This window comes from Hippocampus zosterae, chromosome 5, assembly GCF_025434085.1.
Source record: "Hippocampus zosterae strain Florida chromosome 5, ASM2543408v3, whole genome shotgun sequence".
Taxonomy (NCBI): domain Eukaryota; kingdom Metazoa; phylum Chordata; class Actinopteri; order Syngnathiformes; family Syngnathidae; genus Hippocampus; species Hippocampus zosterae.
The window spans coordinates 19,546,265-19,569,567 of record NC_067455.1 but is presented as its reverse complement, the minus strand read 5'-3'; the positions used below and the strand labels follow the sequence as shown (position 1 = coordinate 19,569,567).

The window sequence follows — 23,303 nt, the reverse complement described above, 5'->3', positions numbered from 1 at the left end:
AAACCATCCTCAATCGTATATTTTTTTTCATCGCTGTGTACGGTCAAATTGATAAAGCATGATGTGCGCATGCGCGGTAAACCGTTGTATGGGTTTTTGTTGCTTTGTAAGGGGAATCGTAATCATTTATAAAGTTAGCTATTAACCAAGGTTGACAGGAATGAGATTCAATGAAACACTTGAGACAACACACGGCTGTTCTGATTTTGTCGCATTTGTGCCAGAATTTTTTCATCCAGCAAATAGATGATAAAATGTCTCCACGTGCTTCCTGCAATGTGCTCACATACCAGTTGCACAGTTCGCCACACAGCTATCAATAGTTGAATATAATCACATATTTCTTTGCAAAACCTCGTGAGTGGCAGGTGTCTTGCTCCATCTCATTGTCGGTCACTGCCTATGAACCGTTTGTAGGACGATGTTGTTCATGCTACATAATGCGGCAAGACAACAAAAATGTGGCTGTGAATTTAAATTGAGTGTCCTGGAGCTAGGATCTGAGGATCTGAGTTGCTCACCTCTGTTCCACGGCAATATTCAATCATGAAGAACTTCAAATTATGTTCAGACTACATAGAAAGTGTTTGGTGATTTTTGTGAATATTTGTCACTTAACTGTCTCCTATAATCTCATAATGACAGATATCATCACATTCTGAGCTGCAGTAAGCAGTGGTATTGTGACCAAAACCCTTAATCTCTATAGAAAAAGTCCATGGCAGTCAATGTCGAGAGAAAGGTTTAAGTTTGTCGTTCTATAGTTTTCAAATATGTCACCATGTTTGCAATTCCAGATTCTCAGAGTCTCCCAAGTGCATAGTGTCCTCAAAGTTTCTTGTTCAGCTTTAGTCTTGCGGCCTGGCCTCATTAATATCAGCGGGATGACTGTTGAAGGAGCAGAAGTCGATGTCCCTAAACTGTGTCAGCATCAAGTGCGGGCACTAAGTAGACCTAATGTGCAAGACTGGAAATAAAGAACAAATCTTAACAGGACAGCTTGTACTTGAGGTGGAGGAGGAGGATGACGGGGAGACGGAGCATCCTTTGACAGCACTAAAGGGATGTTTTTTTTTCAAACTGAAGGTTTTTTTGGACTGTCCCTCTCAACTCTGCAGCATCTATCCATCCTCTATCCAAACCGCTTCTCCTCAGGGGTCGCGAGTTTGCTGTACTCTATCCCAACTGTCTTCAGGCAGTTGGTGGGGCACACCCTGAACTGGTTGCTAGCCAATCGCAGAGCACACACATTGACAAACAAACCATTTGTGCTTTGATTTATTTATATATTCATTTTATTCCACAACAAATTAGGCTGTTACTGTTGGTTGAACATAATAGGCAAACATTACATATTTATCAAGTATCAAGTACAACTTTATTGTCAAATGTACAGCACAGATGAAATTCTCTCCCTCTTAAACAGACATGAGGAGCCGCTGTGGGTGCCCGCGCCGCCATCAAAAGAACACTTAACATAAAATGACAAAATAATACAACACAACACATAAAACAGACAGTCGTGCCATCTTAACCACTTTTCCTCCATTCACTTTGTTTGAAGCAGTAATAGAATCAAAGTGTCTTTTTCACCAGTGGATCAAAGACGTCATACTGAAAATGTGCACATGTCTGCTACAAGCTAAGCTTGAAAGCAACAAGAGGCTGTAGCATCCATTAACGAAAAAGAGATTGGCCCTCTTCTCCTGTCCATGTAAATCCGCTTCAATTTCAAGCCGCGACTCCCAGTTTCACATACGCATCGGCGCTCTGCTGTGACGCTCCTTTCTTCTCATCCTCGGCTCCTCAAGCCATGCATCCATCCAGCCGCAGCCTGCTCATCAGCAACGACCTTTTCGCTGAACAAAGCGGCGCTGTGAAAATGCTGCCTACTTCAGGCGCAAGACACAAGTACCCCGGAGCTGTTAAGCAACAACAGTTTAAGGGCGTCGACATTCCTCCCAATCAAAATCAGTGCTGGTACACGCGTGCCGCCGAGAAGGCACAACCACCAAGCACAGATTCTTCTTCTTTGACGAATGTTGTGGCCAAAAATACTGAAAACAGTCCACACCATTTGCATGTTCTTACTGCCCTTTCATACGAAATATATTTAATATATAATATAAAAATGTGAATTAAAAAAATTTTTGTGCCTCAATCATGGAATAATTTTATTTTCATGTACCATTCAAAGTGCAACTACCACCGTCATAGATTTTGAAATATACAGCAAACTGACCTGGACACTCAAGAGTTATTAACTCTTGAGTGACGCACAGAGCGTCAGCCGCCGCTCTGCCGGTGTCTTAAATTTTTGTCTTCGTGGCTGCCTTTTCAGGATTATGTCAATTATACATTCTTGCACAATGTGATTTGTTACAACAGCTCAATCTCCAACCCTTATAAGTGATGTGCAACATTGTGTCGCCTCCTGCCATTATATCATTCCACACTCGTCTGCCGTCACATCCCTCGCCCATTGTCCCTTGCAGCTCTGAGCCACCCTCTTGGGAAGGGTGAGGCAAATGGTAGTACACAGAATAGGGAGGCATGATTGGACAATCACAATAACAGATGTGAAATCAATTTGGGAGCGTAACGCATTGGTGACACTCCAACAGAATCAACCAGATCTCAATCAGATCAAGCCGCTGAAAAACAGCTGCATCATCAAAGTGCCAAGCCTGGGAGACACGTTCAGTATTTGCATAAATATAATGCATGGAAATGATGAGGTGGAGATTTTTTTTACCCACCTAGACTTCCAATCCCTCCGCTTACCCCTCATCTTTCTCCTTTCTGTTGAGTTTGTAACTATGAACCTCATCCTGAATTAAAGCTTGCATATCTGATTCTTGCTTGTGATTGATGATGTTGTTATTTTTGGCATTGTTACGTTTCGGACAAGCCGAATTAAGTTTGGACCCCCAAAGTGTAGACGTCAACAAGGTCTCTGTTGCAAAAATATGCAATATAATTTGTATTAAAACAAAAATCACCACGACTAAGAGATAACATAAAGCGCTGGTCAAAACAAGGACCAGAGGGCACAAAAAACCAACAACAAAAAGCGCTTGCACAAAAGGCAAGGGAGGAAAATAAGGATCGCGAAGACAAACAAAAACAATGTATTAAAATACACGCAAGAGAAAGCCAAATCACAAAATAAAATCCAATACTTACAAAACCATTGGTACAGAGAGTTCAAAAGCGAAACACGACGAGATCTATAGCAAGAATAGTCTATGAGCATGGAAACAGCAAGGCATAAATAATACTCGGACAACCAGAAGACAGATTGCGAGTGCTTAAATACACAGTTCCGTAATTGACAGATTGGCAGCAGGTGTGCAGCCAGCAAGTCCGCTCAGTCTGCCACCTGCTGGCCAGGCCCAGAACAGGAATATGACAGGCATGTTGAGCAGCATTCCTGCTTGACCTCTAGCCAGATGCAGCAGTCAAATGATGATGATGATGATGTTTTGTCCTGATCCTGAGCTCTCTTTTAGACTTCTAGGAGCTTTTGCAGCAGGGTTATAAATTGTTCTATTCAGTCATATACAGTAAGGAGCAGGAAACTGTGCAGCAGACTGGTCGAAAAATGCAGCATGTGCAGCAGATGTTGAGACTTGCCATGCATTTATCATACATGGTAACACAGATACGCTTCGATATAATGGATTTCTTTTATTTTGAGGGGTCTAAGAGTTACGCAGTGGCTACTATTATTGAAGGAATCAATAATGATGCATCCATGTGAAGTAATTATTTCTCCTCTTTAATGCTTGAGTTCCCATCAACACATTCTCCTTGCTGCCTTCCTGTTGGTTATCTTGTTTCAATAGTGACCCTCCCAAGACGAATTGTTATCATTAGTTAAGCGGATTCCGTCTCAAAGAAAGAGCTCTCCAGCAGGACATCACTCATTTGTTTTCATTTGACTTTTCTCTATGACACACAAAGTACAGGTGGCACTATACCTATTGGGTTGATGTTGCAGGGTTGTTTTTTTTTTTTTTTCAATAAATGGTATAGTCTTTTTTACTTAACAAGTGTTCCGAGCAGCTGGTTAGGCAAAGAGCAAATTGCTGGCCTCACAAAGGCAATTGAAAGAGTCATACTTGTATTCATGTATTTGCTGCTGCCAGGGTTCTTTTCGTGAATAGAAAAAAACAATAACAAAAAAGGTTTTTAATAGTTCCCACATAAAGGATTTTTCACACGAACATTGTTTTGTTTCTCGGCAGCCAACCTGTGTTGTCTGCTCTTGCGTTTGTGTGGCGATTTGGTGAATCTCATGACCGGATTCAACATCTCATCAAAAGCACTTGTATGTTCAGGGTCACATGATTATTTTAGTTTTATGTTGTCATTACTGCAATAAAAGATGTGCAAGTAAACATTAGAAATGCTGTTGTACAACTTGGTTGTGACCTGTGGCAGGAGTAAACTCCGAAGTTTGCAGCATTTGCAACGTGTGTGTTTATAATACTAGCCAGAGAAAAAACATATCAAAGGTGTTTGCAGGATTATTTTTTATTATGCATATGCACTACTTGATAATAGTCTACAACTTGTAACATTTAACATCCATCCCGAGGACCTGATTTACTAAGATCCCAAATGCACTGACTCATTCACACAACCGCAAGCACACTGGGCAAAAAGGTGTCAAATTGGCAAGACTGCTGGCAGTTGAGATAGTTTTCACCATGGACATTAAAGAGCCCAAGTTCATATGATTTCATGCCCAAAATATTCTTTTGTTTATTTAGGAGAGCCACTTTCCCTGTTCCCATCCTTGTCATTGTTACCGTTGTCCTTGTGTACTGATTAATGAAGTCAGATGGTCAAAGCAGTGTCACAGCAGAGGCTTGATGTAATGCAGTCACAATTGGATAGCATTTTCTTCCCACTCTATCAATTGCAGGCTGCAAACGTGCCTTTCTGTTGTCCGCCTGTTCAGATAATTCACTCGTGGCTGATCTGCTGAACACAACGGCGCCTCCTTCTCTGACCTGTGTCTCAGCCTATGGTGACATCACATCTGCATCTTGCCTTATAAGGGGATGTGATGGAGCGGGAACATCACAGTGCGCTTTGTGACTCAATTGCTGCAGCAGTCAGACCTCAGTGCTGCATTTTTAGGCATGTCGCTACTTCTTGCGAAAACCTCGTTGAGTGGATCCATTTTTAGCTGGAGGATATGCTTTAATGGCAATGTACCTCCATTGTCCTCTATTCTTATGTGTGGGTTGCAATGAATATGAATTGATTGCTCAGTAGTTGCTATACTGTCCATGCAATTGTTCTTCCGTACTTGCCAAAAGCTGCTTAAGCAGCCGTGGTATTCATGCATGCTGATGGACATTGTCAGCCTTTTTACAAGCTGCATGACAAGTCTCTACTAAGACAGTGACTAGGTGTACATGCAGTCAATTCCACGTCTACTATTAATAAAACAAATTACACTGGATCGTGTCACACACCACAGGAATAAATCCGTTGTTTTCCTCCTCGCTCCAAAAGTGTGCTGCTGAGCTGCACACGGCTGCATGTGAACTTGGCCGTGTTTGTTTACCTCTGCATGAGTATGTCCGGCAAGTTACGTTCTAGATGCCCATGCTTATAGCTGGATTTTATGAAGGGACTTTTGAGGTAGACCGAAGAGGAGAGCGTTGCAGTAATCAAGGCGGGATGTGACAAGACTGTGGACAAGGATAGCAGTGGTGCTGGGGGTGAGGGAAGGGCGAAGTCTGGTAATATTGCGGAGGTGGAAATAAGCAGTGCGGGTGATGGTGTTGATATGTGAGTGGAAGGTGAGCATACTATCCAGGATGACACCCAGACTCTTAACCTGGGGGGAGGGGGACACGAGGGAACTGTCAATGTTGAAGGAAAAACTGTTTACTTTGGATAAAGTGGATTTGGTGCCAAGAAGGAGGACTTCAGTTTTATTAGCATTTAGTTTAAGAAAGTTTGTTGTGAACCATGTTTTGAGTTCGGAGAGGCAAGAGGTGAGGGAGGGGGGTGGGAGTATGGAGTTTGGCTTGCAGGAGAGGTAGAGCTGAGTGTCATCAGCAAAGCAGTGAAAGTGGATGTTAAATTTGCGGAGGATATGGCCAAGAGGCAGGAGGTAGATGATGAAGAGAAGTGGACCGAGGACAGATCCCTGTGGTACACCTGTGGTGACTGGGGAGGCCTTTGAGGTGAATGATTTGAGCTGGACAAACTGTGTGGGGCCAGTGAGGTAGGAGTGGAACCAACTGAGGGGAGTGTGGGAGAGACCAATGGAGGAGAGTCTATTGAGGAGGATAGGGTGGGAGATTGTGTCAAAGGCAGCGCTCAAGTCTAAGAGGATGAGGATGGAGACTAAACCGTAGTCAGATGCTATGAGGAGATCATTTACAATACGGATTAGGGCAGTCTCTGTGCTGTGGCGGGGGCGGAGACCGGACTGAAAGGGTTCATAGAGAGAGTGAATGGACAGGTGGGAGTGGAGTTGAGCAGCAACAGTTTTTTCAAGGATTTTTTAGATAAATGGAAGGTTGGAGATGGGGCGGAGGTTATCAAAGTATACACACGTGTGTCTGTATACAAATTGTCATTTTCACCTTGGAGACAAAAAATAAATAAATAACGTGAACACGCAGTACCGAAATGTACCATCCATGAATGCTATTCCACCCCATATATCACAATTTATGTTCTTTTATTTGACAGATGCACATCTCTAGTAAATGTCTAGATTGTTTCTTTTTACGTATCATATGGTAATGCTGTCTCCATCGCGACAGTTGTTCGGCAAAAAGTCTCAACAGAAAAGCCAAGATTTGAACGTATTGTTTCTCATTTGTTACCTTGTTTCTTGTGACCTTAGCACTGCTTAGCCAGTGGACTTTATAACAACTGTTATGTTGAGAGCAACTGCTGGTTCTTGGTGGATGTTGGATGTTGTGTGGTGAAGCAAACAAATGGAAAAGCTTTGCTCTGTAAAACGCCCTTTGCACATATACAGTACACTGGAAGAAAAATTGCTCCATTTTATTTCATCAAGTGTTAGACCACTGCTCTACTTAAAAAAAAAACTTGTTTGGATTCAGATGTGTTCATTTTGTGCAACCACTTGATGAAATAAAATAGTGAAAATTCAACACACGATTTTATAATGTATGGAAAAGATGTTTGTTGTTTTTTCTTTCTTCTTTCTACAGACATTCTTGCTGCTGGAGGCTGTAAATTTCCCCAGTGTGGGACCAATAAAGGATATCTTATCTTAAATGGAATTGGTTATTAGATTGATATCATTATTATTAATATTCTACAAATGAGCGCTTTACTAAAATGACATAAAATTGATATTGCCATTCAGTTTGGTGCAGACTCTAAAAACATTTGTTGCTTAAACTGAGATGCAATTGTTGTTGGTAAAATTTGCAGGGCTAAGTAAATTCATAAAAACAAATTAGATTTATATAAAATTGGGGAAAATAGCTTTTGAAAGCTGTATTTCCAAACCATTTTTTAGCCATTCTTTAGTCTATGCCAGGGGTCACCGACCTTTTGTGTTTGTTTTGTTTTCAGCCCCAGCTAGAGCAATGCATGTTTCCTTCCAGTCTGTGCACCTGTTCCCGATCATCATTAGCCTTGTATTTCAGGACTCTTGACTTCTGCTACTCCTTTGTCGGATTATTGACCTTGTTCGCTGTGGTGCTTCAAGTGTTGTAGACCTCTACCAAGCCTTTTATAAGTGCTTTTTGTTCATTTATTGTTCTTCCCTGGCTCCGTGTGACCAGCCATTTCTGTTTGTACTTGGTCAGTGCGCTTTTCTGTTAATACATCTTCTACGTCATTCCTAGAATTTCACAATTTCCTGTCACTGACGAGCTATTTTTAGAACAAGCCCACCGACTACTCATGTGGTCCTTTGGGGCTACCTGGTGCCCGTGCGCAGAAGATTGTTGACCCCTGGTCTATATAGTATTTGTGGTGTCACACAACCCTGTGACCTTAACAAATGATTGCACTGTTATAGCCCTCAGCTCTTTCGAGCATTCATTCAGTAATCTGCCTCCAATTCACATTTGCACTGTACAATTGCTCTACTTGTTTTCCTCTCAAAAAGCCCATATTTTAGCTGTACAGTAGTTCACGCTCCATACTAAATGCACATTCATCATTCTGTCCCTGCCTCAAGTATCAGTCTTTAAGTATTCAGTAATGTCAAGACACCCTAATGGGAAATGAGATTTCATCTGTATAACGCGTTTCCACCCACAAGCTCCTGACGCAGCGTCAGGAGCAACTCGGGGCAGGGAGGTTCAGTATCTTGCTCAAGGATACTTCGCCATAGTCACAGGAGCCAGTGATCAAACCCACAAACTCCTGAGCCATGCTGCTTTCACATATACGTCCTTTTGAACTATATGTAAATTTACTGCTTACTAACAAAATATATGATATAGTAAAAATGTAGCACCAACCACAATCATGCCTTCAATTGATCAATATATAACACCTGGGCTCATCTTGGCCAATGAGCAATCAAGGCATTTGTAATTGATGGAGCTCATAAATTGTCACTCATGAAAAACTTACAGGGGATAAATCGAAAGTGGACTATGAGTGGCTTCTTTTTACAAGAGAAAATATTTTCATTTTGCTCTGACAATACAAAAGTCAAGATACAGAAATCAGTTGGGTCAAAAATGGACTAACCCGCTACTTGGGTCAATCTGTCCCAACTTTCTGGGTTGTTCTATAGATAAAAAATGTCAACTTTTTTTTTTTTGCATTATGTGAAACAAAAAGTTCCGATTTTATGGAGTTTTGGGTCAAATTGACACAGATAGTGGATTACATTTTTGACTGAAATTGGGTTATTTTTGATCCAACTGTTTTTAAAGTGAAGCATAGTCACAAACGAGTGTCCCTTTTTGTCACGTTGCTTATGGATTTACCCGCACACGTGTGCATCTGAACAAACACAGCAATATTTTCACAGCCTTGAATAACAATAACAATAAAATATAATTCACTTTGATCATTCAAGCACCTTGTCAAGATACTAATTAAAGTATTGCAAACACTTTGTTCTTCTTCTTTCTACCCCCCAAATTTGCTGCTGTAGACTGTAAATTTCCCCAGTGTGGGACGAATAAAGGATATTGTATCTTAATTCTATACAAACAAACAAAACGATACCAAAAAGTGTCAAATATTGGCTGTCTCTGTTTAGTTTGAATTGAAACCTAACAGCTGTGTTCAGATATTAAGAAAACAGCAAATATTCATCGTAATTGTACTTTTTTGTTCTACAGGAAACGTAGTCCATCTGCATCCAGAGATCCACACCAAAAATACGACCAAAGGGAGGGGATTGACCATTCGCAGTATGCCCCGACAGACGGAAGCATGCCCAGATCACCGTCTGACTATGGGAATGGGGACCCTCGGCGGGCTCCGAGGGGCCCACACTTGTACCCGGACGTAAATGCAGCATGGACTGGCTACAGAGACCGGCAGGGTCCTGGACACTGGCACTCACAAGAATACCCTCTGGACCAGGAGCTAGATGGGCCACACAATGAATATGAACGCCAGAGACAACGGCAGGAGGAGTTCCAGACTCGCTATCGCAGCGACCCCAACCTAGCACGCTATCCTGTTAAGCCGCAGCCCTATGAAGAGCAGATGAGAATGCATGCGGAGGTGGGCCGCCTGAGGCATGAGCGACGTCATAGCGACGTCTCGTTAGCTTACACTGAGCAGGACGACCCGGCTCCGATTCGGCTGTCACGTCAACACCTCACCGAGCGGCGCCCGCCTATGGTGGGACAGCGATCTTACTCTGTTGACCGCTCCTCACCAGGGCCCATGGGTCCTGGCCTTGGGGGCCATAGAACATCAAATCACAGCCCCCCAACACCTCACCGCAGCCCTGTGTTATCTGGGGATCTTCGGAGAGGTGACATGGGCGGAGGAGGGGAATCTATGAGGAGACAACAACATCATTTGGACCCCAATTCAGCTGTTCGCAAGAGCAAGAGGGAGAAGATGGAAAGTATGTTGAGGAATGACTCTCTGAGCTCGGATCAGTCGGAGTCTGTACGTCCTCCACCCCCCAAGCCCCACAAAACAAAAAAGGGAGGGAAGATGCGGCAGGTGTCACTGAGCAGCTCAGAAGAGGAGTTGGCAACTACGCCGGAGTACACCAGCTGTGAGGATGTGGAGATAGAGAGTGAGTCAGTCAGTGAGAAAGGTACGTACACACCCCTTTAGCATCACTCTTTCTGCATTTACTATGCTTTTTCCCCTTCTGTAACTGCAATCTACACTCCATTGTAATTATGACAACATTATGTGTTGTTTTTTTCAGAGAAGGCAGATTCGGTTATTCTTGTTTCATGTTTATGTTGATTGGTTGTGATGATGTTGCTTGAGCTGTCAGGTATAACCTTCAGTCTGTGCGTTCTCTATAAGATGCACCTTTACTTTGTTTTGTAAAGTATGTTAAAGGCTCTTTGTTTTCTGTTCTAAACAAAAACAACAACAAAAAATTGGTTCCCTATATTAAACATGAGCATTTATGTGAGTTATGCTTGAAATTTTATAATTTTAGCAACTTGCCATCAACTGTAAGAATGAAAAACATTGAGCTTGTGTGTGTGTGTGTGTGTGGTGTGTGTGTGCGTGTGTGTGTGTGTGTGTGTGTGTGAGCGTGTGTGTGTGTGTGTGTGTGTGTGTGTGTGTGTGTATGTGTGTGTGTGTGCGTGTGTGTGTATGTGTGTGTGTGTGCGTGTGTGTGTTGGTGTGTGTGCACTCGCACACGCGTGTGCATGTGTATTTATAATAAACTCATTTTGAGATATAAAAACAATAGTATACATCGTAGGTGTCAAACCCAGGTCCTGGAGGGCAGCTGTCCTGCATGTTTTCCAAGCCTCCCTGTTGCAACACACCTGATTCAAATGTCTGGCTTGCGCAGAGCTTGCTGATGATCTGATCATTTGAATCAGGTGTGTTGCAACAGGGAGACTTGGAAAACATGCAGGACAGCGGCCCTCCAGAACCTGAGTTTGACACCTATGGTATACATTGTCCTTTGCAGGATAATATAAATACAGTGTATTAAACTTGTACGGCTTAAAAAAAAGTCATATTCAAGATGAAAAATGCAATTTCATTTAAATGGTAAATGGAGTGAACTATATATGCCTAAAGAGCTGTACACACAAATACATTTATTTTGCCAATCTATTGAACTGTTAAGTACAGCGGTGGCTGCCTGCCGCTGTTTTAAACCATAAAATACCTTAGCCAGAATACATTCCTGGCGGATTAATGTGCATCCTAAATCTTGGTGGCAACCAAAACAAAGTTGCCATGACTTCATTGCTTTTCCTTAGACGTCGTTGTCTTCTTCTGTCTTTTGGGGGATGGCAATCAGCTTTTGGTGCATTACCGCCACCTTCTAAAATGTAGTGAAATCAAAAACGCTTTGATGGTTCTTCCAAATTTCTAGCATTCACTGTAATGGATTAGAAACATATCTCACATCACTTTTTTACATATTTAAAAATCATTCCAAAGATGCACTGCATGGATTAGGGCTGGACGGGGCAGTGGAGACACACCTGGGACAGAGCAGTTGCTCTCATCTTTGCATCTGTAAAGTTGTGAAGTGTAACCAGGTGAATATGTGACCATGATTTAATCTCACGTTAAGCGAATCATTACGTAGATATTTGTGGTGATAGTAATGATTCTGATGCGCAGACAGAGCATTTGTGACAGACAGGCACCAATGAAGGTGACATCTTTCGTCGACGTCTACATGAAATGATGACATCGAGGAGGCATACCGCCACCTATTGTACAGGAAGCGTGCAGTGTTTTCATATCTAGACACTGAAGTCCATTCAAGCAAAGTCACTATGTTGACCCCCGCGACAATACGTGAGGCAGGCAGGATGTGTCACCATCAGCCGGGTGTCTGTCAGTGACAGACTGAGAGTTCCGTCGGTACTTTTACTGACAATTTTTCACGACAATTACATTGACGGACGAAAACCCGCTTCCGACAGTGTCTGTCATTTTTTTCATGAGTTTGTTGTCATTCATAATTCGTTTGCATCACGGGCAATCATTCGCAATGATTCATTGTAATGAATATTCATTAGTAGCTTGTGTTTGTTGAAAATGCACGAAAAAAGGACTTTTTAAAAAGCAGGTTTTTTTTTATTCAGAAATTGATGCGAAAAAAAATTGCAGGTGGATCATTTTCCAAAATCGTTCAGGTCTATTTTAGCCTTAATGTTCATTTATTCTGTTGTGTAACTGTTGTGCTCCCTGACACACATAACCCAGTGGTAAATTATTGATGTGGGGCTTTCCAGGTAATAGAGACAAAGTCAGGCCGTTTTGGAGTTAGAGTTAATGTTGGTTGTGTCTGCATGTGTCTGTCTCCTCCACATTCAAGCCTGTATAAGAGTGAGTCTGAAATCAAACGTAAGACTTAAACGGCATACAATGCTCTGAGAAACTAATTTTCTGTTCCAGCGTACCAGGATTTGTTTGATTTTATAATTGACTGTTTTACTTTTTGATTGACAATTACAGCTGTTTGATGGAGCCACAAAATACTGCACTGAACTATTGAATCATTTTGCCAAGACATAAATAATGCGCGTTCATGTTATTATTGAAAGTCAGAGTAGTAACCTATAACACTGTCACTAAAGGCGACAGGACAGCCATTGATCCTTCTTCATATCTTATTCATCCCATGGCCTAAGAGGCCGTCGGGGTGCCATGGTGGAGGTCTGGGCAGTCAGGGATCTCCAGCACTCCCGGTCCTTAGCTGTTCGTAGCAGGGTCTGGAAGCTGCAGTTAGTCCATTCCTTAATGTTGTCCATCCAGCACTTTCTCTGTCTGCCTCTTCTCCGTTTCCCTTCCACTGTCCCCTGTAGGAAGGTTTTGGATAGCGAGGTATGCCTTGTAACGTGGCCATACCAGGCCATTTTGCGACGTTTTACCGTTGACAGTACGGGGTCCTGTTCTCCAACGAGAGTGGTGACTAGCTGTCTGACATAGTCATTTGTCCGGTGTTCTCTATAAGATATATGGAGCATCCTTCTGTAGCTCTTGTTCTCAAAGGACTGAATCCTGCGTTCCGTGTCTGCTGTGAGTGTCCAACTCTCACAGCCGTATAGTAAGGTGGAGAGTACCAGGGACTTGTACAGCCTGACCTTCACCGTGAAGCTGATGGTATTGCTCCTCCAAATTCTGGCCAGTCTTGTCATGGCTGATGTTGCGATGCCTATTCTTGCTTTAATCTCCTTTGTGGAGCTGCCATCCTCACTCACAAAGGACCCAAGGTATTTGAAGTCCTTAACCTCTTCCAGGGTTTGCCTGTTCAATGTGATGCTTGTTGGTGTTGTTTTACTGTGGCTATTGACCAGTATCTTGCTTTTCTCTGCACTTATCTCCATGCCATAAGCCCTCGCTACCTCTTCCAGTCTGGTGGTAAGATCCTGGAGTTCAGCTTCGCTTTTTCCCATAAGGTCTATGTCATCAGCGAACCGGAGGTTGCAGATGGGTCTTCCTCCGATGGATATGGAGGTGTGGAACTCTTCAAGGGCCTCGTCCATGATGTTTTCCAGAAAGACATTGAATAGGACAGGGGACAGAAGACATCCTTGGCGGACACCGATCGATGTTTTAAAAAGTTCTCTCATAGTGTTGTTAATGAGAACTGCACTACTTGAATTTGTGTAGAGTGATTGGATGACCTGGATGAGATTATTGTTGAAGTTGTAGTTTCGGAGCACCTGCCACAGCCCCTCATGCCACACACGGTCAAAGGCTTTTTTAAAGTCGATGAAGTTGTGGTAAAGGTCATGTTGATGCTGGAGGTGTTTCTCGATGAGTAATCTGATGTTAAAGATCTGCTCCGTGGTACTCCTTTTTGGTCGGAATCCTGCTTGTTCTTCTGAAATGATTTCCTCTGCCCTGCTCTTTAGTCTATTCAGGATGATCCGTAGTAGCACCTTGCTTGCATGGCAGATCAGGCTGATGGTCCTGTAGTTCTGACACTGCCTTGAGTTCCCTTTCTTAGGGATGGGAATAACGAGAGATTGTGTCCATTTTTGGGGCCATTGCTTGGTTACCCAGATATTTTGACAGATGTGTGTGAGTACTTTTGTTGTCTCATGCCCTCCATGTTTCCAAAGCTCTGCAGGAATGTTGTCGATGCCAGGTGATTTGCCAATTTGCAGGCTCCTTACTGCCTCCTCCACTTCAGCCTGCAGTATTGGCACGTCGGCATCTTCGCTGGTAGTCTTTGTGGCGTCGGTGATTATGTTAAGGTTGGGTTTTATTGTGAAATTGTAGAGTTCCTGGCAGTACTCTGTCCATGTTCTGGTTACTGCTGTCTTTTCGGTTAGCAGAGCACCGTCCCCATCTTCTATTATTGTTGCTGTATGTTGCCGTGTCTTTGTCAGTGTCTTCAATGTGGCGTATGCTGCTTTACTGTTGCCCTGTCGTATCCCTGCATCTATGTTTTCACACTGCTCTGTGATCCACTTCTCCTTCGCTTCCCTCATCCTCTTCCTGATATTTTTGTTCACCAGAGTGTGCTGTTCTGCTGCCTCTGGGTCATCCTTCTTGGTCCTTTTTAATGTCCTTCTATGGTCACACAAATCAAGGATGTCATCTGTGACCCACGGATTCTTTTTCTTTCTAAACTTCCCCAATACTTCTGTCGCTGTTTCTACGAGTATGCTCTCCATAGTGTCTGTCAATGAGTCTATGTCTTGTAGTAGGTTAAGTGTTGCAAATTTTCCTCCTATGCTTGCCTCAAATATTCCTGCAACTTGTGGGTCTTTCAGTTTGTCTAAGTTGAACCTGATGCGTGGTGTACTGTGTTGCTTTTGTGTTTTAAGTTTGAGTCTGAGCGTCAGCAGTACCATATCGTGGTCACTTCCCACGTCCGCACCAGGAAACGTTCTGGTTTGGGCTTTGTTGATGCTTGACTTGAATCTTTGTGGGGTGAATATGTAGTCGATTTGATTGTGTGTCACACCATTTGGTGAATGCCATGTCGTTCTGCGGGAGATTTTATGTGGAAACAGTGTGTTGGCTGCGGTGAGCTTGTGGCTCCTTGCGAATTCCAGCAGTCTTAGCCCTGTGTCATTCGTTTCTCCTAGTCCAAAACGTCCTGCTGTCCCTTCCCAGTGCTCATGTGCGTCTGTGCCTATTTTGTCATTCCAGTCTCCCTGGACAATCTTCTTGGGTGTTGCCTTGATGGTGTTTTCTAACTCCTCATAAAAAGTTTCTACTGCATCATCATCATAATCCATCGTTGGGGCATACACTTGTATGATGGTAATATTCATGAGCCGCGCAGCGATCCGGATGCTGATGAGCCTGCTGGATATAGGCGTGCAGCTGATGACTGAGTTAATTTTGCTGTTGTTGACAATAAAGCCAACTCCATGTTGGTGTCTAGATTCCTCTCTACTATACCATATCTTGTGACCTTCTTCTGTGGTGGTCTCACCACAGCTGGTCCACCTAACCTCAGCCATTCCCAAGACGTCCCACCTGTATCTGTCTAGTTCATGGGTCAGCTCTTTCACTTTCCCACAGGCATACAGTGTGCGGACATTCCATGTACCAATGACGGTATCACTCCTTGGGAGGCTGTGATGACTTGATGGTGTTCTTGTCCCAGTAGTAAACTTGTCGTCCCCACCCTGGGGCAAATCAGTGGGTAGCTCGGTCGTTGTTTTTCCGGGCCTCGACCGATCCGGCATGTGTGATCCTGACTGTTTATTCCTCATGACATTTCAGTAGGCGATTAAACTTGGTGGTGCCTATCTCCTCTCCAAGCTCTTCACCAGGGGGCCAAGGACCCCCCGGTTACCCTTGTCTAGTTTAGCCTGCCGGTCGAAGCAGTTTACCGTGGTGTGGCCGCAGAAACTCTGCTACTTGGAGCCATAGACAAGAGCTGGGTGTTGGTGAGGACCAGTTAGGGATCAACCAGCTATAAAGCATCAGCAATGCAGCTGCGACCGTATCGCCCTAAAGGGTACTACCTCTCCCGTACACCCCATACACCACGCCATTGATCCATCTGTTTTTAAATGATCTCCACGGTGATTTTGACCATGATCGTCATTCGCCGTTCCATTTCAAATATTGACCTTGACTCTTTAGTTCCGCAGCCAAAGCAAAACTAAACAATCAACCTGAACGTGAGGCCAACTCGGCACAGTGACTGCAAAGAGGGCGCAAAGCACCTTTTCGCCATATGTGGTCTGTCAGCATCTCAGGGTTTGTGCACTCAGCTTGCCTGGGTGTAGAGATGAGACGTAATAGCAGGCTAAGCAGGGTGCATTTTAAGCTCCAAAAGCCCCAGAGGCCTCATGGAGGGAGGAGGGTTTGATGGAATGAGAAGAAGCGAAGTTGGGAAGCGAGAGGGTGTGCCATCCGTAATGGGTCTGGCTCGTGCCTGTGAGAGCTGGTTACTGATATACCGCTATGATCCTCTCCCTGTGTTTTACTCCTTATTGATTCCCCTGACATGCAGTCTCATAATAGTGCCGAACAGACAAAATAGGGGACGGACGGGTTGGCTAACTACAGCAGCAGGGAGGGCATTGTGCAGTCATCGGCCAACATTCCTAATGATTCATGTGGAAATCGGTTTTTGCAACCCAGGAAATCCCTGAGACAATTTGAACCCATTTTTTTTCAACCAATCACGGTTAGTGTTGTGGTTCACTTGCTTGACTCTGGGACAGTGTGAACGTAAGTGTGAATGGCGGCCTCTCTCATTATAAGTGAATGCCGATCAATCCAGGCTGAAGTCCGCCTTGCTCTGTGGCTCACTTGGTGAGGTTCCAGGTACCTGCGACCAAGTGTGTGCACTCAAATGGGGCTAACACTTCGATAGTACTTTAAATAATCGCAGCATTTTAAAACATATGCTGTGACCCCTCGCAATTAGTCACGATTAGTGACACTGTCACCTTGGTAACATACTGTACACAGTTTCACACATGTCTCTTTTCTGCACCTATTGCGCTGTAGTAAAACCAGCAGCAATAATTAACGATCCAATTAATAGTTTACACTGGGTTTTTTTGTTTTTATTGAGCTGTCAAAATGATGGCGAGCATGCTGGTGGTGAACTCCGCCACTGCCTGCGCTCTGCCTTCATCCTGAATCAGCACTTTGTGGTGTCTAATAATAATAAGATATCCTTTATTCGTCCCACACTGGGGAAATTTACTGCCTCCAGCAGCAAGAATGTACAGTATGTAGAAAGAAGAAAGGAGAAAGAGAAAAAAACAACAAACATCTTTCAATTAAATACAATATGAACACAAATGGATAAATCGCAGTACTATTTACAATTTTCCTTCACATCATTTAATTATTATTATTATTATTATGATTGGTATTTTTTATTCATCAGCCTGACAGCAGTCGGTAGGAACGAGCGTCGGTATCTCTCCTTCTTGCAGCGCGGGTGTAACAGTCTCTGGCTGAAGGCCAGGTCTCGGAGCCAGGGCGAACAGGGAGGGCTGGGCGTAGACTGCTGATACTCACAATTCACTACTCTAATGAGTTTCCTCCCCCGTTAAAAAAGCACACAGTGCCTTGTTGGGGCACGGTGCCCAATTTCGGAGGGCCGCGGTTAATAAAGATTGAGCAGAGAGAAACGGAATACTGCATGGCCCTCAATGCCGACACCCGTGCTCACTTGTTTTAACAGACGCAGATGATGGCCTTGGAGGAAAAAAACAAGAGAGTATTGGCGACGTTATACACTGTAAGTGTCTGTGTGTGTGTGCGCGCAAGCACACTTGATTACTTCATAGTAAGGTAATTTAGTATGTAAAAGGCAGGACAAGAGAGACAAGTGCAAGACAGGCAATTGCAGTACAGAGATATTGCGAGTTTGCTTCGTAATGACAACAGCTTCCACTCTTCTGGGAAGAGTCACTGAAAACCTTTGTGAAGTTTTTGGTGTTTGCAAGATCTTATTTGGTCTGTTCGTCCAGAAGAACATTTTTTTTTTTTTTTTTTGAGACCGCTTAGAAACTGGGCCTCCCCCAGCAGAGAACTAGTTTCCAGTCAGTCACAGGGTACCAATGAGACAGACACCATTCACTCTCACATTCACATCGTGACTTTTTGGAGACTGACCTGCACCCTGACACAGACATACCCCTTCTACAATTCTTATCTTACACGCAGACACTGATTGTTCAGTGACCGTGTGTAAGATGAAATAGATATGTTGGGTCCCTCCAGAACATCTGTTCTGGTTCGATGCAAAGGTGTTTAGATGGGTTGAGGTCAGGACTTTGTTTGCAAGTCAGTGTTGTCCAAAACTCTGCTGTCCTGAGAGTGATGCTCTGGTGCGAAGGGTTCTAGCCACCTTTATGGTTCATGAATTGATCACGTGCAATTTGTGCACGTATGTAGTGCGATGTGTTTTTACAGTAATCATGTCTGTTTTTCATTTCCCAGATAAAAGGTCTGACCTCAGGATATGGATTTGTACAATGGAGTTTGTCTGCCAGGCTTAAATACTCTCCAGTGTTTATACTGCTGACATCAAAGCAGCTGGGGAAAATAATCACTCTTGTCAGCTGCTGTTAGAGGGTCACAGAGGCTAACGCCTGTCAAGGGACATTCAAAGTGCTTTATCAAAATGCATTATTCATTTTCATACTAACATCTGATGGCTGTATGGACGGTGGTAATGATTTTGATTATGATCCTTTCTCACAACTCTGGAGAAGACAAGTATGTCTCATTGTAATGAGCTTTAATGGAGCTTTGGTTTTGGCACACTATAGGACATATTCTACTGTTTGCACTTAGGTAAATTCCCTACGCACGTTCAAGGCACCTCGATTCTCCTGTCTTGGCTTCTGAATCACCCACCAGACGTAACCACCGAAGAGGCGTGATTCTGTGAAGCCTGAGGGCGGACCTAATTTCTGGATTGTGGAACTGTTGTGAGACATAAATTCTGTTGAGATCCATTTTGAGAAATACATGTCACACTGCTTGTTTTCCTCGTGGGTCCGGAAGTGATCTTCCCCACTGCCTGCTTTCTGGAAAAGAGACAGGCAAGTGGAAGCTTTTTGAAACAAATACATAGGTGGTCAGAAGAGGAAGGAGAAAGCTTTGAAGTAAAAAGGAAACAATTGTTCCCTGACTGTGTAGAGCTTACCGGGATTGACGGCGAGCTGGTGTCCGGTCTCGTACGCCCACACTCAGAATGAATCAATCAAATGTCATTGGATTTTGCTACGCCTGTACCAGAACAAGATTCAACAATGGACTTTGTATAATTTCATCATGCCCCCCCAAAAGAAATTGCATACAGTGTGTGTGTGTGTGTGTGTGTGTGTGTGTGTGTGTGTGTGTGTGTGTGTGTGTGTGTGTGTGTGTGTGTGTGTGTGCGAGTGTGTCAGGTTGTGTCAGGTTTTGTCGATGTTGTGGTCCGTGATGTCCTCACTGCTCCCTCTTGCTGTCCTCTCTCATGTACGTACACCCCACCCCCCACCCCCCGCGCCTTACAGGAGATTTGGATGGCCATTGGTGGGACCATGCGTCTTGGCATAGCAGCGAGGCCTCCCCAATGTCTTTGGTGAGACATGTGGAGCCCCCTCCCTCCTGCCTCATAACCTCTCTCTGTCTCTCTTCCTCTCCTTCTCCTCCCCTCGTCCCTTGTATTCCAGAGTCTATTGTCATTTCACATTTCCTTTGTTTTATTTACACCTTTGCATGTTGTTTTTCTGTTTTCTTTCTGTTTTTATCCCAACCCTTTAGGCGACAGTCAAAGGGGAAAAAGAAAAACAATTGAGCAGCCATTTATGTCTGAGCCGGCACACACCTTATCTGAAAGGCAAAAGAAAATGGTACGCTTTGGGGGACACTCATTTGAAGAGGACTTGGCGTGGTGTGAACCGCAAGTTAAAGACTCAGGAGTTGATACGTGCAGTAGCACTACCCTAAACGAGGAGCATAGCCATAGTGAGAAGGTACTGAGACAATCGAGCCTGCATCTTTTTTTAATCTGACCTCCCCGTCTTTGTTTGCTCTGTGTCACTAAGTGTAAATAGGTTCGATGTTTGTTTTGTTGCGGTTTATTTGACGTTGTCTAAGATCCATTTTTTTTCTTTCCGATTTTGTTCCTCTTTTTTTATTTGGGTTAATTATGGCTGCACCTTGCTTGGTGTGGCTGAAAAAAAAGTATTGCAGGGACACCCTCTTTGCTTGCTACTTGTACTTGCTGTTTTTCTCCCCAATAGAAATAAATAAACAAACACACACCTTACAATTGCAGTCGTAAAAAAACACCACTGACACTGATCCTCTCTGTTTGTCATGGCACAATGGAATGTGTGTCTCTCCTAGTTGCATGCTCGTTTTCGTATGTTGTGTTGTTGCTCTGCAGCGGTCCTGTTAAAAGCGACAGGAAAACCTTCGGCCATCCCTCTCACTCTGCTACCCTCCCCCACAGCAACCAGTCCAGATAAAACCTTCCCTTGGCCAATATTCCACCCACTTTTATACAAAAACCCAACTGATTGTCAGCACACCTAATAGGGGAGAGTGGATTTTTGTTTCTCCCTTTTTTTTTTTTTACCAACATGTTTTTCTCGTTTCCCTTCCACTGCTGTGTCTGTTTTCACTCCCTGTGTGTCTCACTGCCTGGTTGTGCGCAATGTGCTTTCCTTGTTTAGTTTTGTTTTCATATCTCTGTCTTTATTTTGGTTGCTGGATTGAAGATGACCCTTTTAACCCTTGTCATAATCTGCTATCCCTTCAATCATTCCTCTTAAAAATATGGCTGGATACGCGCAGCCAAGTTTGATTCGCTGGGCCTGCTTGCTGTACTCTGCATGGGGCACTGCATGAGGCTTTTTTCCACCCGCCACCCTGGCAGGTTCACAAAAGCTCCGGAAATAACAAGGCCATTGTGAATTTGTTAAATCTCACATTGACTCTAAAGTATGAAATCAATCGATTTCATAAATGATTCTTTTTCTGAGGTGGAAAATTGAAAACAAAAAATCAACCAATAAATGAACTTTAAAAATATATTTTTATTGTACTGTACTTGAACGTTGAGCTTGTGTGAACTTTCTCCCTCTAAGTGAATAAACACTTCCCCAATTGCCCTCATCCACTGAACTTACTCAAGTGATCACATTCAAGTTTGTAAACACAAAGTGTGTTGTTGCTCTGACCTCTTAGCATCCGGTGACGTGGCAGCCGTCCAAAGACGGGGATCGCCTAATAGGGCGCATTTTGCTCAATAAGAGAATGAAAGATGGAAGTGTGCCTCGAGACTCAGGAGCTCTGCTTGGTCTTAAGGTGAGCTTACTCTGGGAGTGTTTTGATCGGTACTGTACTCTCATTTTGTGTGATTTTCTCCTGATGCCGCCAATATCTCTTTACTTTCCTTTCGTTTAATTTTCAGTGGGACTTGACTCTGGTCCTCATGACTGTGATTGTTTGATAAGAGCACGCTTGAAATTGAAACCTCTAAAATGATTACGTTACATATTAGAGCACATGCGGCATCCCCACATAGACTCAAGTGCCACTGTTGTCGCTTGCATACAAAGATAACAAAAAGAACTGAAGTCCAGATAGAGAGAGGACCTGAAGGAGAGTGGACAAAGAACAGCGGGTAGGGGTGGGGGGTTGTGGGAGGGATATCATTATTGATTAAATGAGCCTCCTAAAAATGCACATTTGTGTCTGCTCGGTGCCTTTGTGCGTTTCTGTCTCCTCAGCAGCAGCAAACGCACTCTGCAGGCCAGCCAGTCAGTCCATCATTCATGCCGCCAGCTTTGCCCTCACAGTCCATCCCTCCTCGTTCTCCTCTGCGAGGCCCCCCACTTCGGCCTCAGTTTGTTATATAAAGCCATTTCATTTGCAAACCTCCCTAAGCTCTTTTGTATGTTGGCATTCAGCTTCCATCAAGCAGGATTTTATTTGTATGACGAGAGCGGAGTATGGCATCTCGACGATAGTACAGTTCTAGCCCACAGGCTTGCACTGTTACCGAACCACAGAACAGGACTTGTGTGTGTGCCAGAGTACAAAAGCATTACCCTGGTCATAAAAGCAGAAAGAAAAGAAAGTCTATCGTCTCTTGTGTCAGACTTTCAGTTGCGTTTCTGTAGTATCATGCTTGAAAACTGGCTGCGGACAAACAGGAGTATGCATTGTAACTGTAGGCGATGTGCTCACCGGTTTTCCCAGAAATAGGTTTCATTTCCATCAGTGTGTAGTTGCCCTGACATTTACTTCTCTTCTTCACCACAGGTGGTCGGAGGCAAGATGACAGAATCTGGCAGACTTTGCGCTTTCATCACTAAAGTGAGAAAAGGAAGTCTGGCTGATACTGTCGGGCACCTCAGACCAGGTATTCAGAACAACCCGAATATTGACATCAGAACAAGCACTTGAGTTTCATAAAATGTAATGGTTTTACAGGTGACCAGGTGCTGGAATGGAATGGAAGGCTTTTACAAGGAGCCACATTTAAAGAAGTTTACAATATAATTTTAGAATCCAAGCCTGAACCACAAGTGGAACTGGTGGTCTCACGGCCCATCGGGTGAGATATCACAACCGAATTCAATGTGCTACTCTCATCCTTTTGTGACACCTCATCTGTGTCCCGAGTGTGTTTGTACATGCATTAGAATTCTCTGATATTTTTCAAATCCACTATAAATGCATTGTTATTATTTTTGTTGTTGTTGTTGTTGTTAGATTGATGAAGCTTACAAAATGATCAATATTTAAATGTATAGGGTATTGGACTACTTTATTTTGACCAGCCCGCATCAGTCAGACTTGCTTTGGAAAAATGTAGACCTCAAAATATGACTTAATTATACAAAACTGTTCTGACATATTTCAGTAAAATAAAAATTAATCATCATCAATTTTCATTTCGAGTATGTCAAAGTTTCTATGCAGTCTGGGGAAAAGGGGAAATCTTTTCAGCTGGTGAAAAGAATGAAATTGTCCAATGTCTGAAAACAACAGACTTTTCAAGAAAACGTATCACGGTTAAAAAAAAATATTGTGTCTGAGAGCAAAGAGATGCATTCACATAAAAGTGTATAAAGAAAAGTTTTTCTCCGGCAAATTATACTATATTAAGCGACCAGCTCTCGAGCCAAAAATGTGAGCAGATAATTGAATCCTCTTGTGGTCTACCGAGAAGAGCTCCTACAAAGGCT

General features: G+C 43.4%; 2 protein-coding genes across 33 annotated transcripts in view; one reads left to right on the top strand and one right to left on the bottom strand.

Moving 5' to 3' along the window:
- The window catches only part of rims2a (regulating synaptic membrane exocytosis 2a), a 155,479-nt gene that overhangs the window by 70,764 nt on the left and 61,412 nt on the right, over positions 1-23,303 (top strand). For 23 of the 29 annotated variants that reach the window (XM_052064605.1, XM_052064598.1, XM_052064595.1 and 20 more), the window contains 5 exons: positions 9,324-10,264; positions 19,864-20,075; positions 21,295-21,414; positions 22,375-22,474; positions 22,546-22,669. In XM_052064605.1, coding sequence (XP_051920565.1) covers positions 9,324-10,264; positions 19,864-20,075; positions 21,295-21,414; positions 22,375-22,474; positions 22,546-22,669 — 1,497 coding nt within the window. Of the gene's footprint in view, positions 1-9,323; positions 10,265-19,613; positions 19,682-19,863; positions 20,076-21,294; positions 21,415-22,374; positions 22,475-22,545; positions 22,670-23,303 lie in introns of all 29 variants that reach the window. The other 6 variants (XM_052064604.1, XM_052064607.1, XM_052064603.1 and 3 more) reach the window with 1 other exon arrangement.
- Positions 1-23,303, bottom strand: part of LOC127600296 (uncharacterized) — a 109,165-nt gene that overhangs the window by 43,052 nt on the left and 42,810 nt on the right. The window lies entirely within an intron of this gene.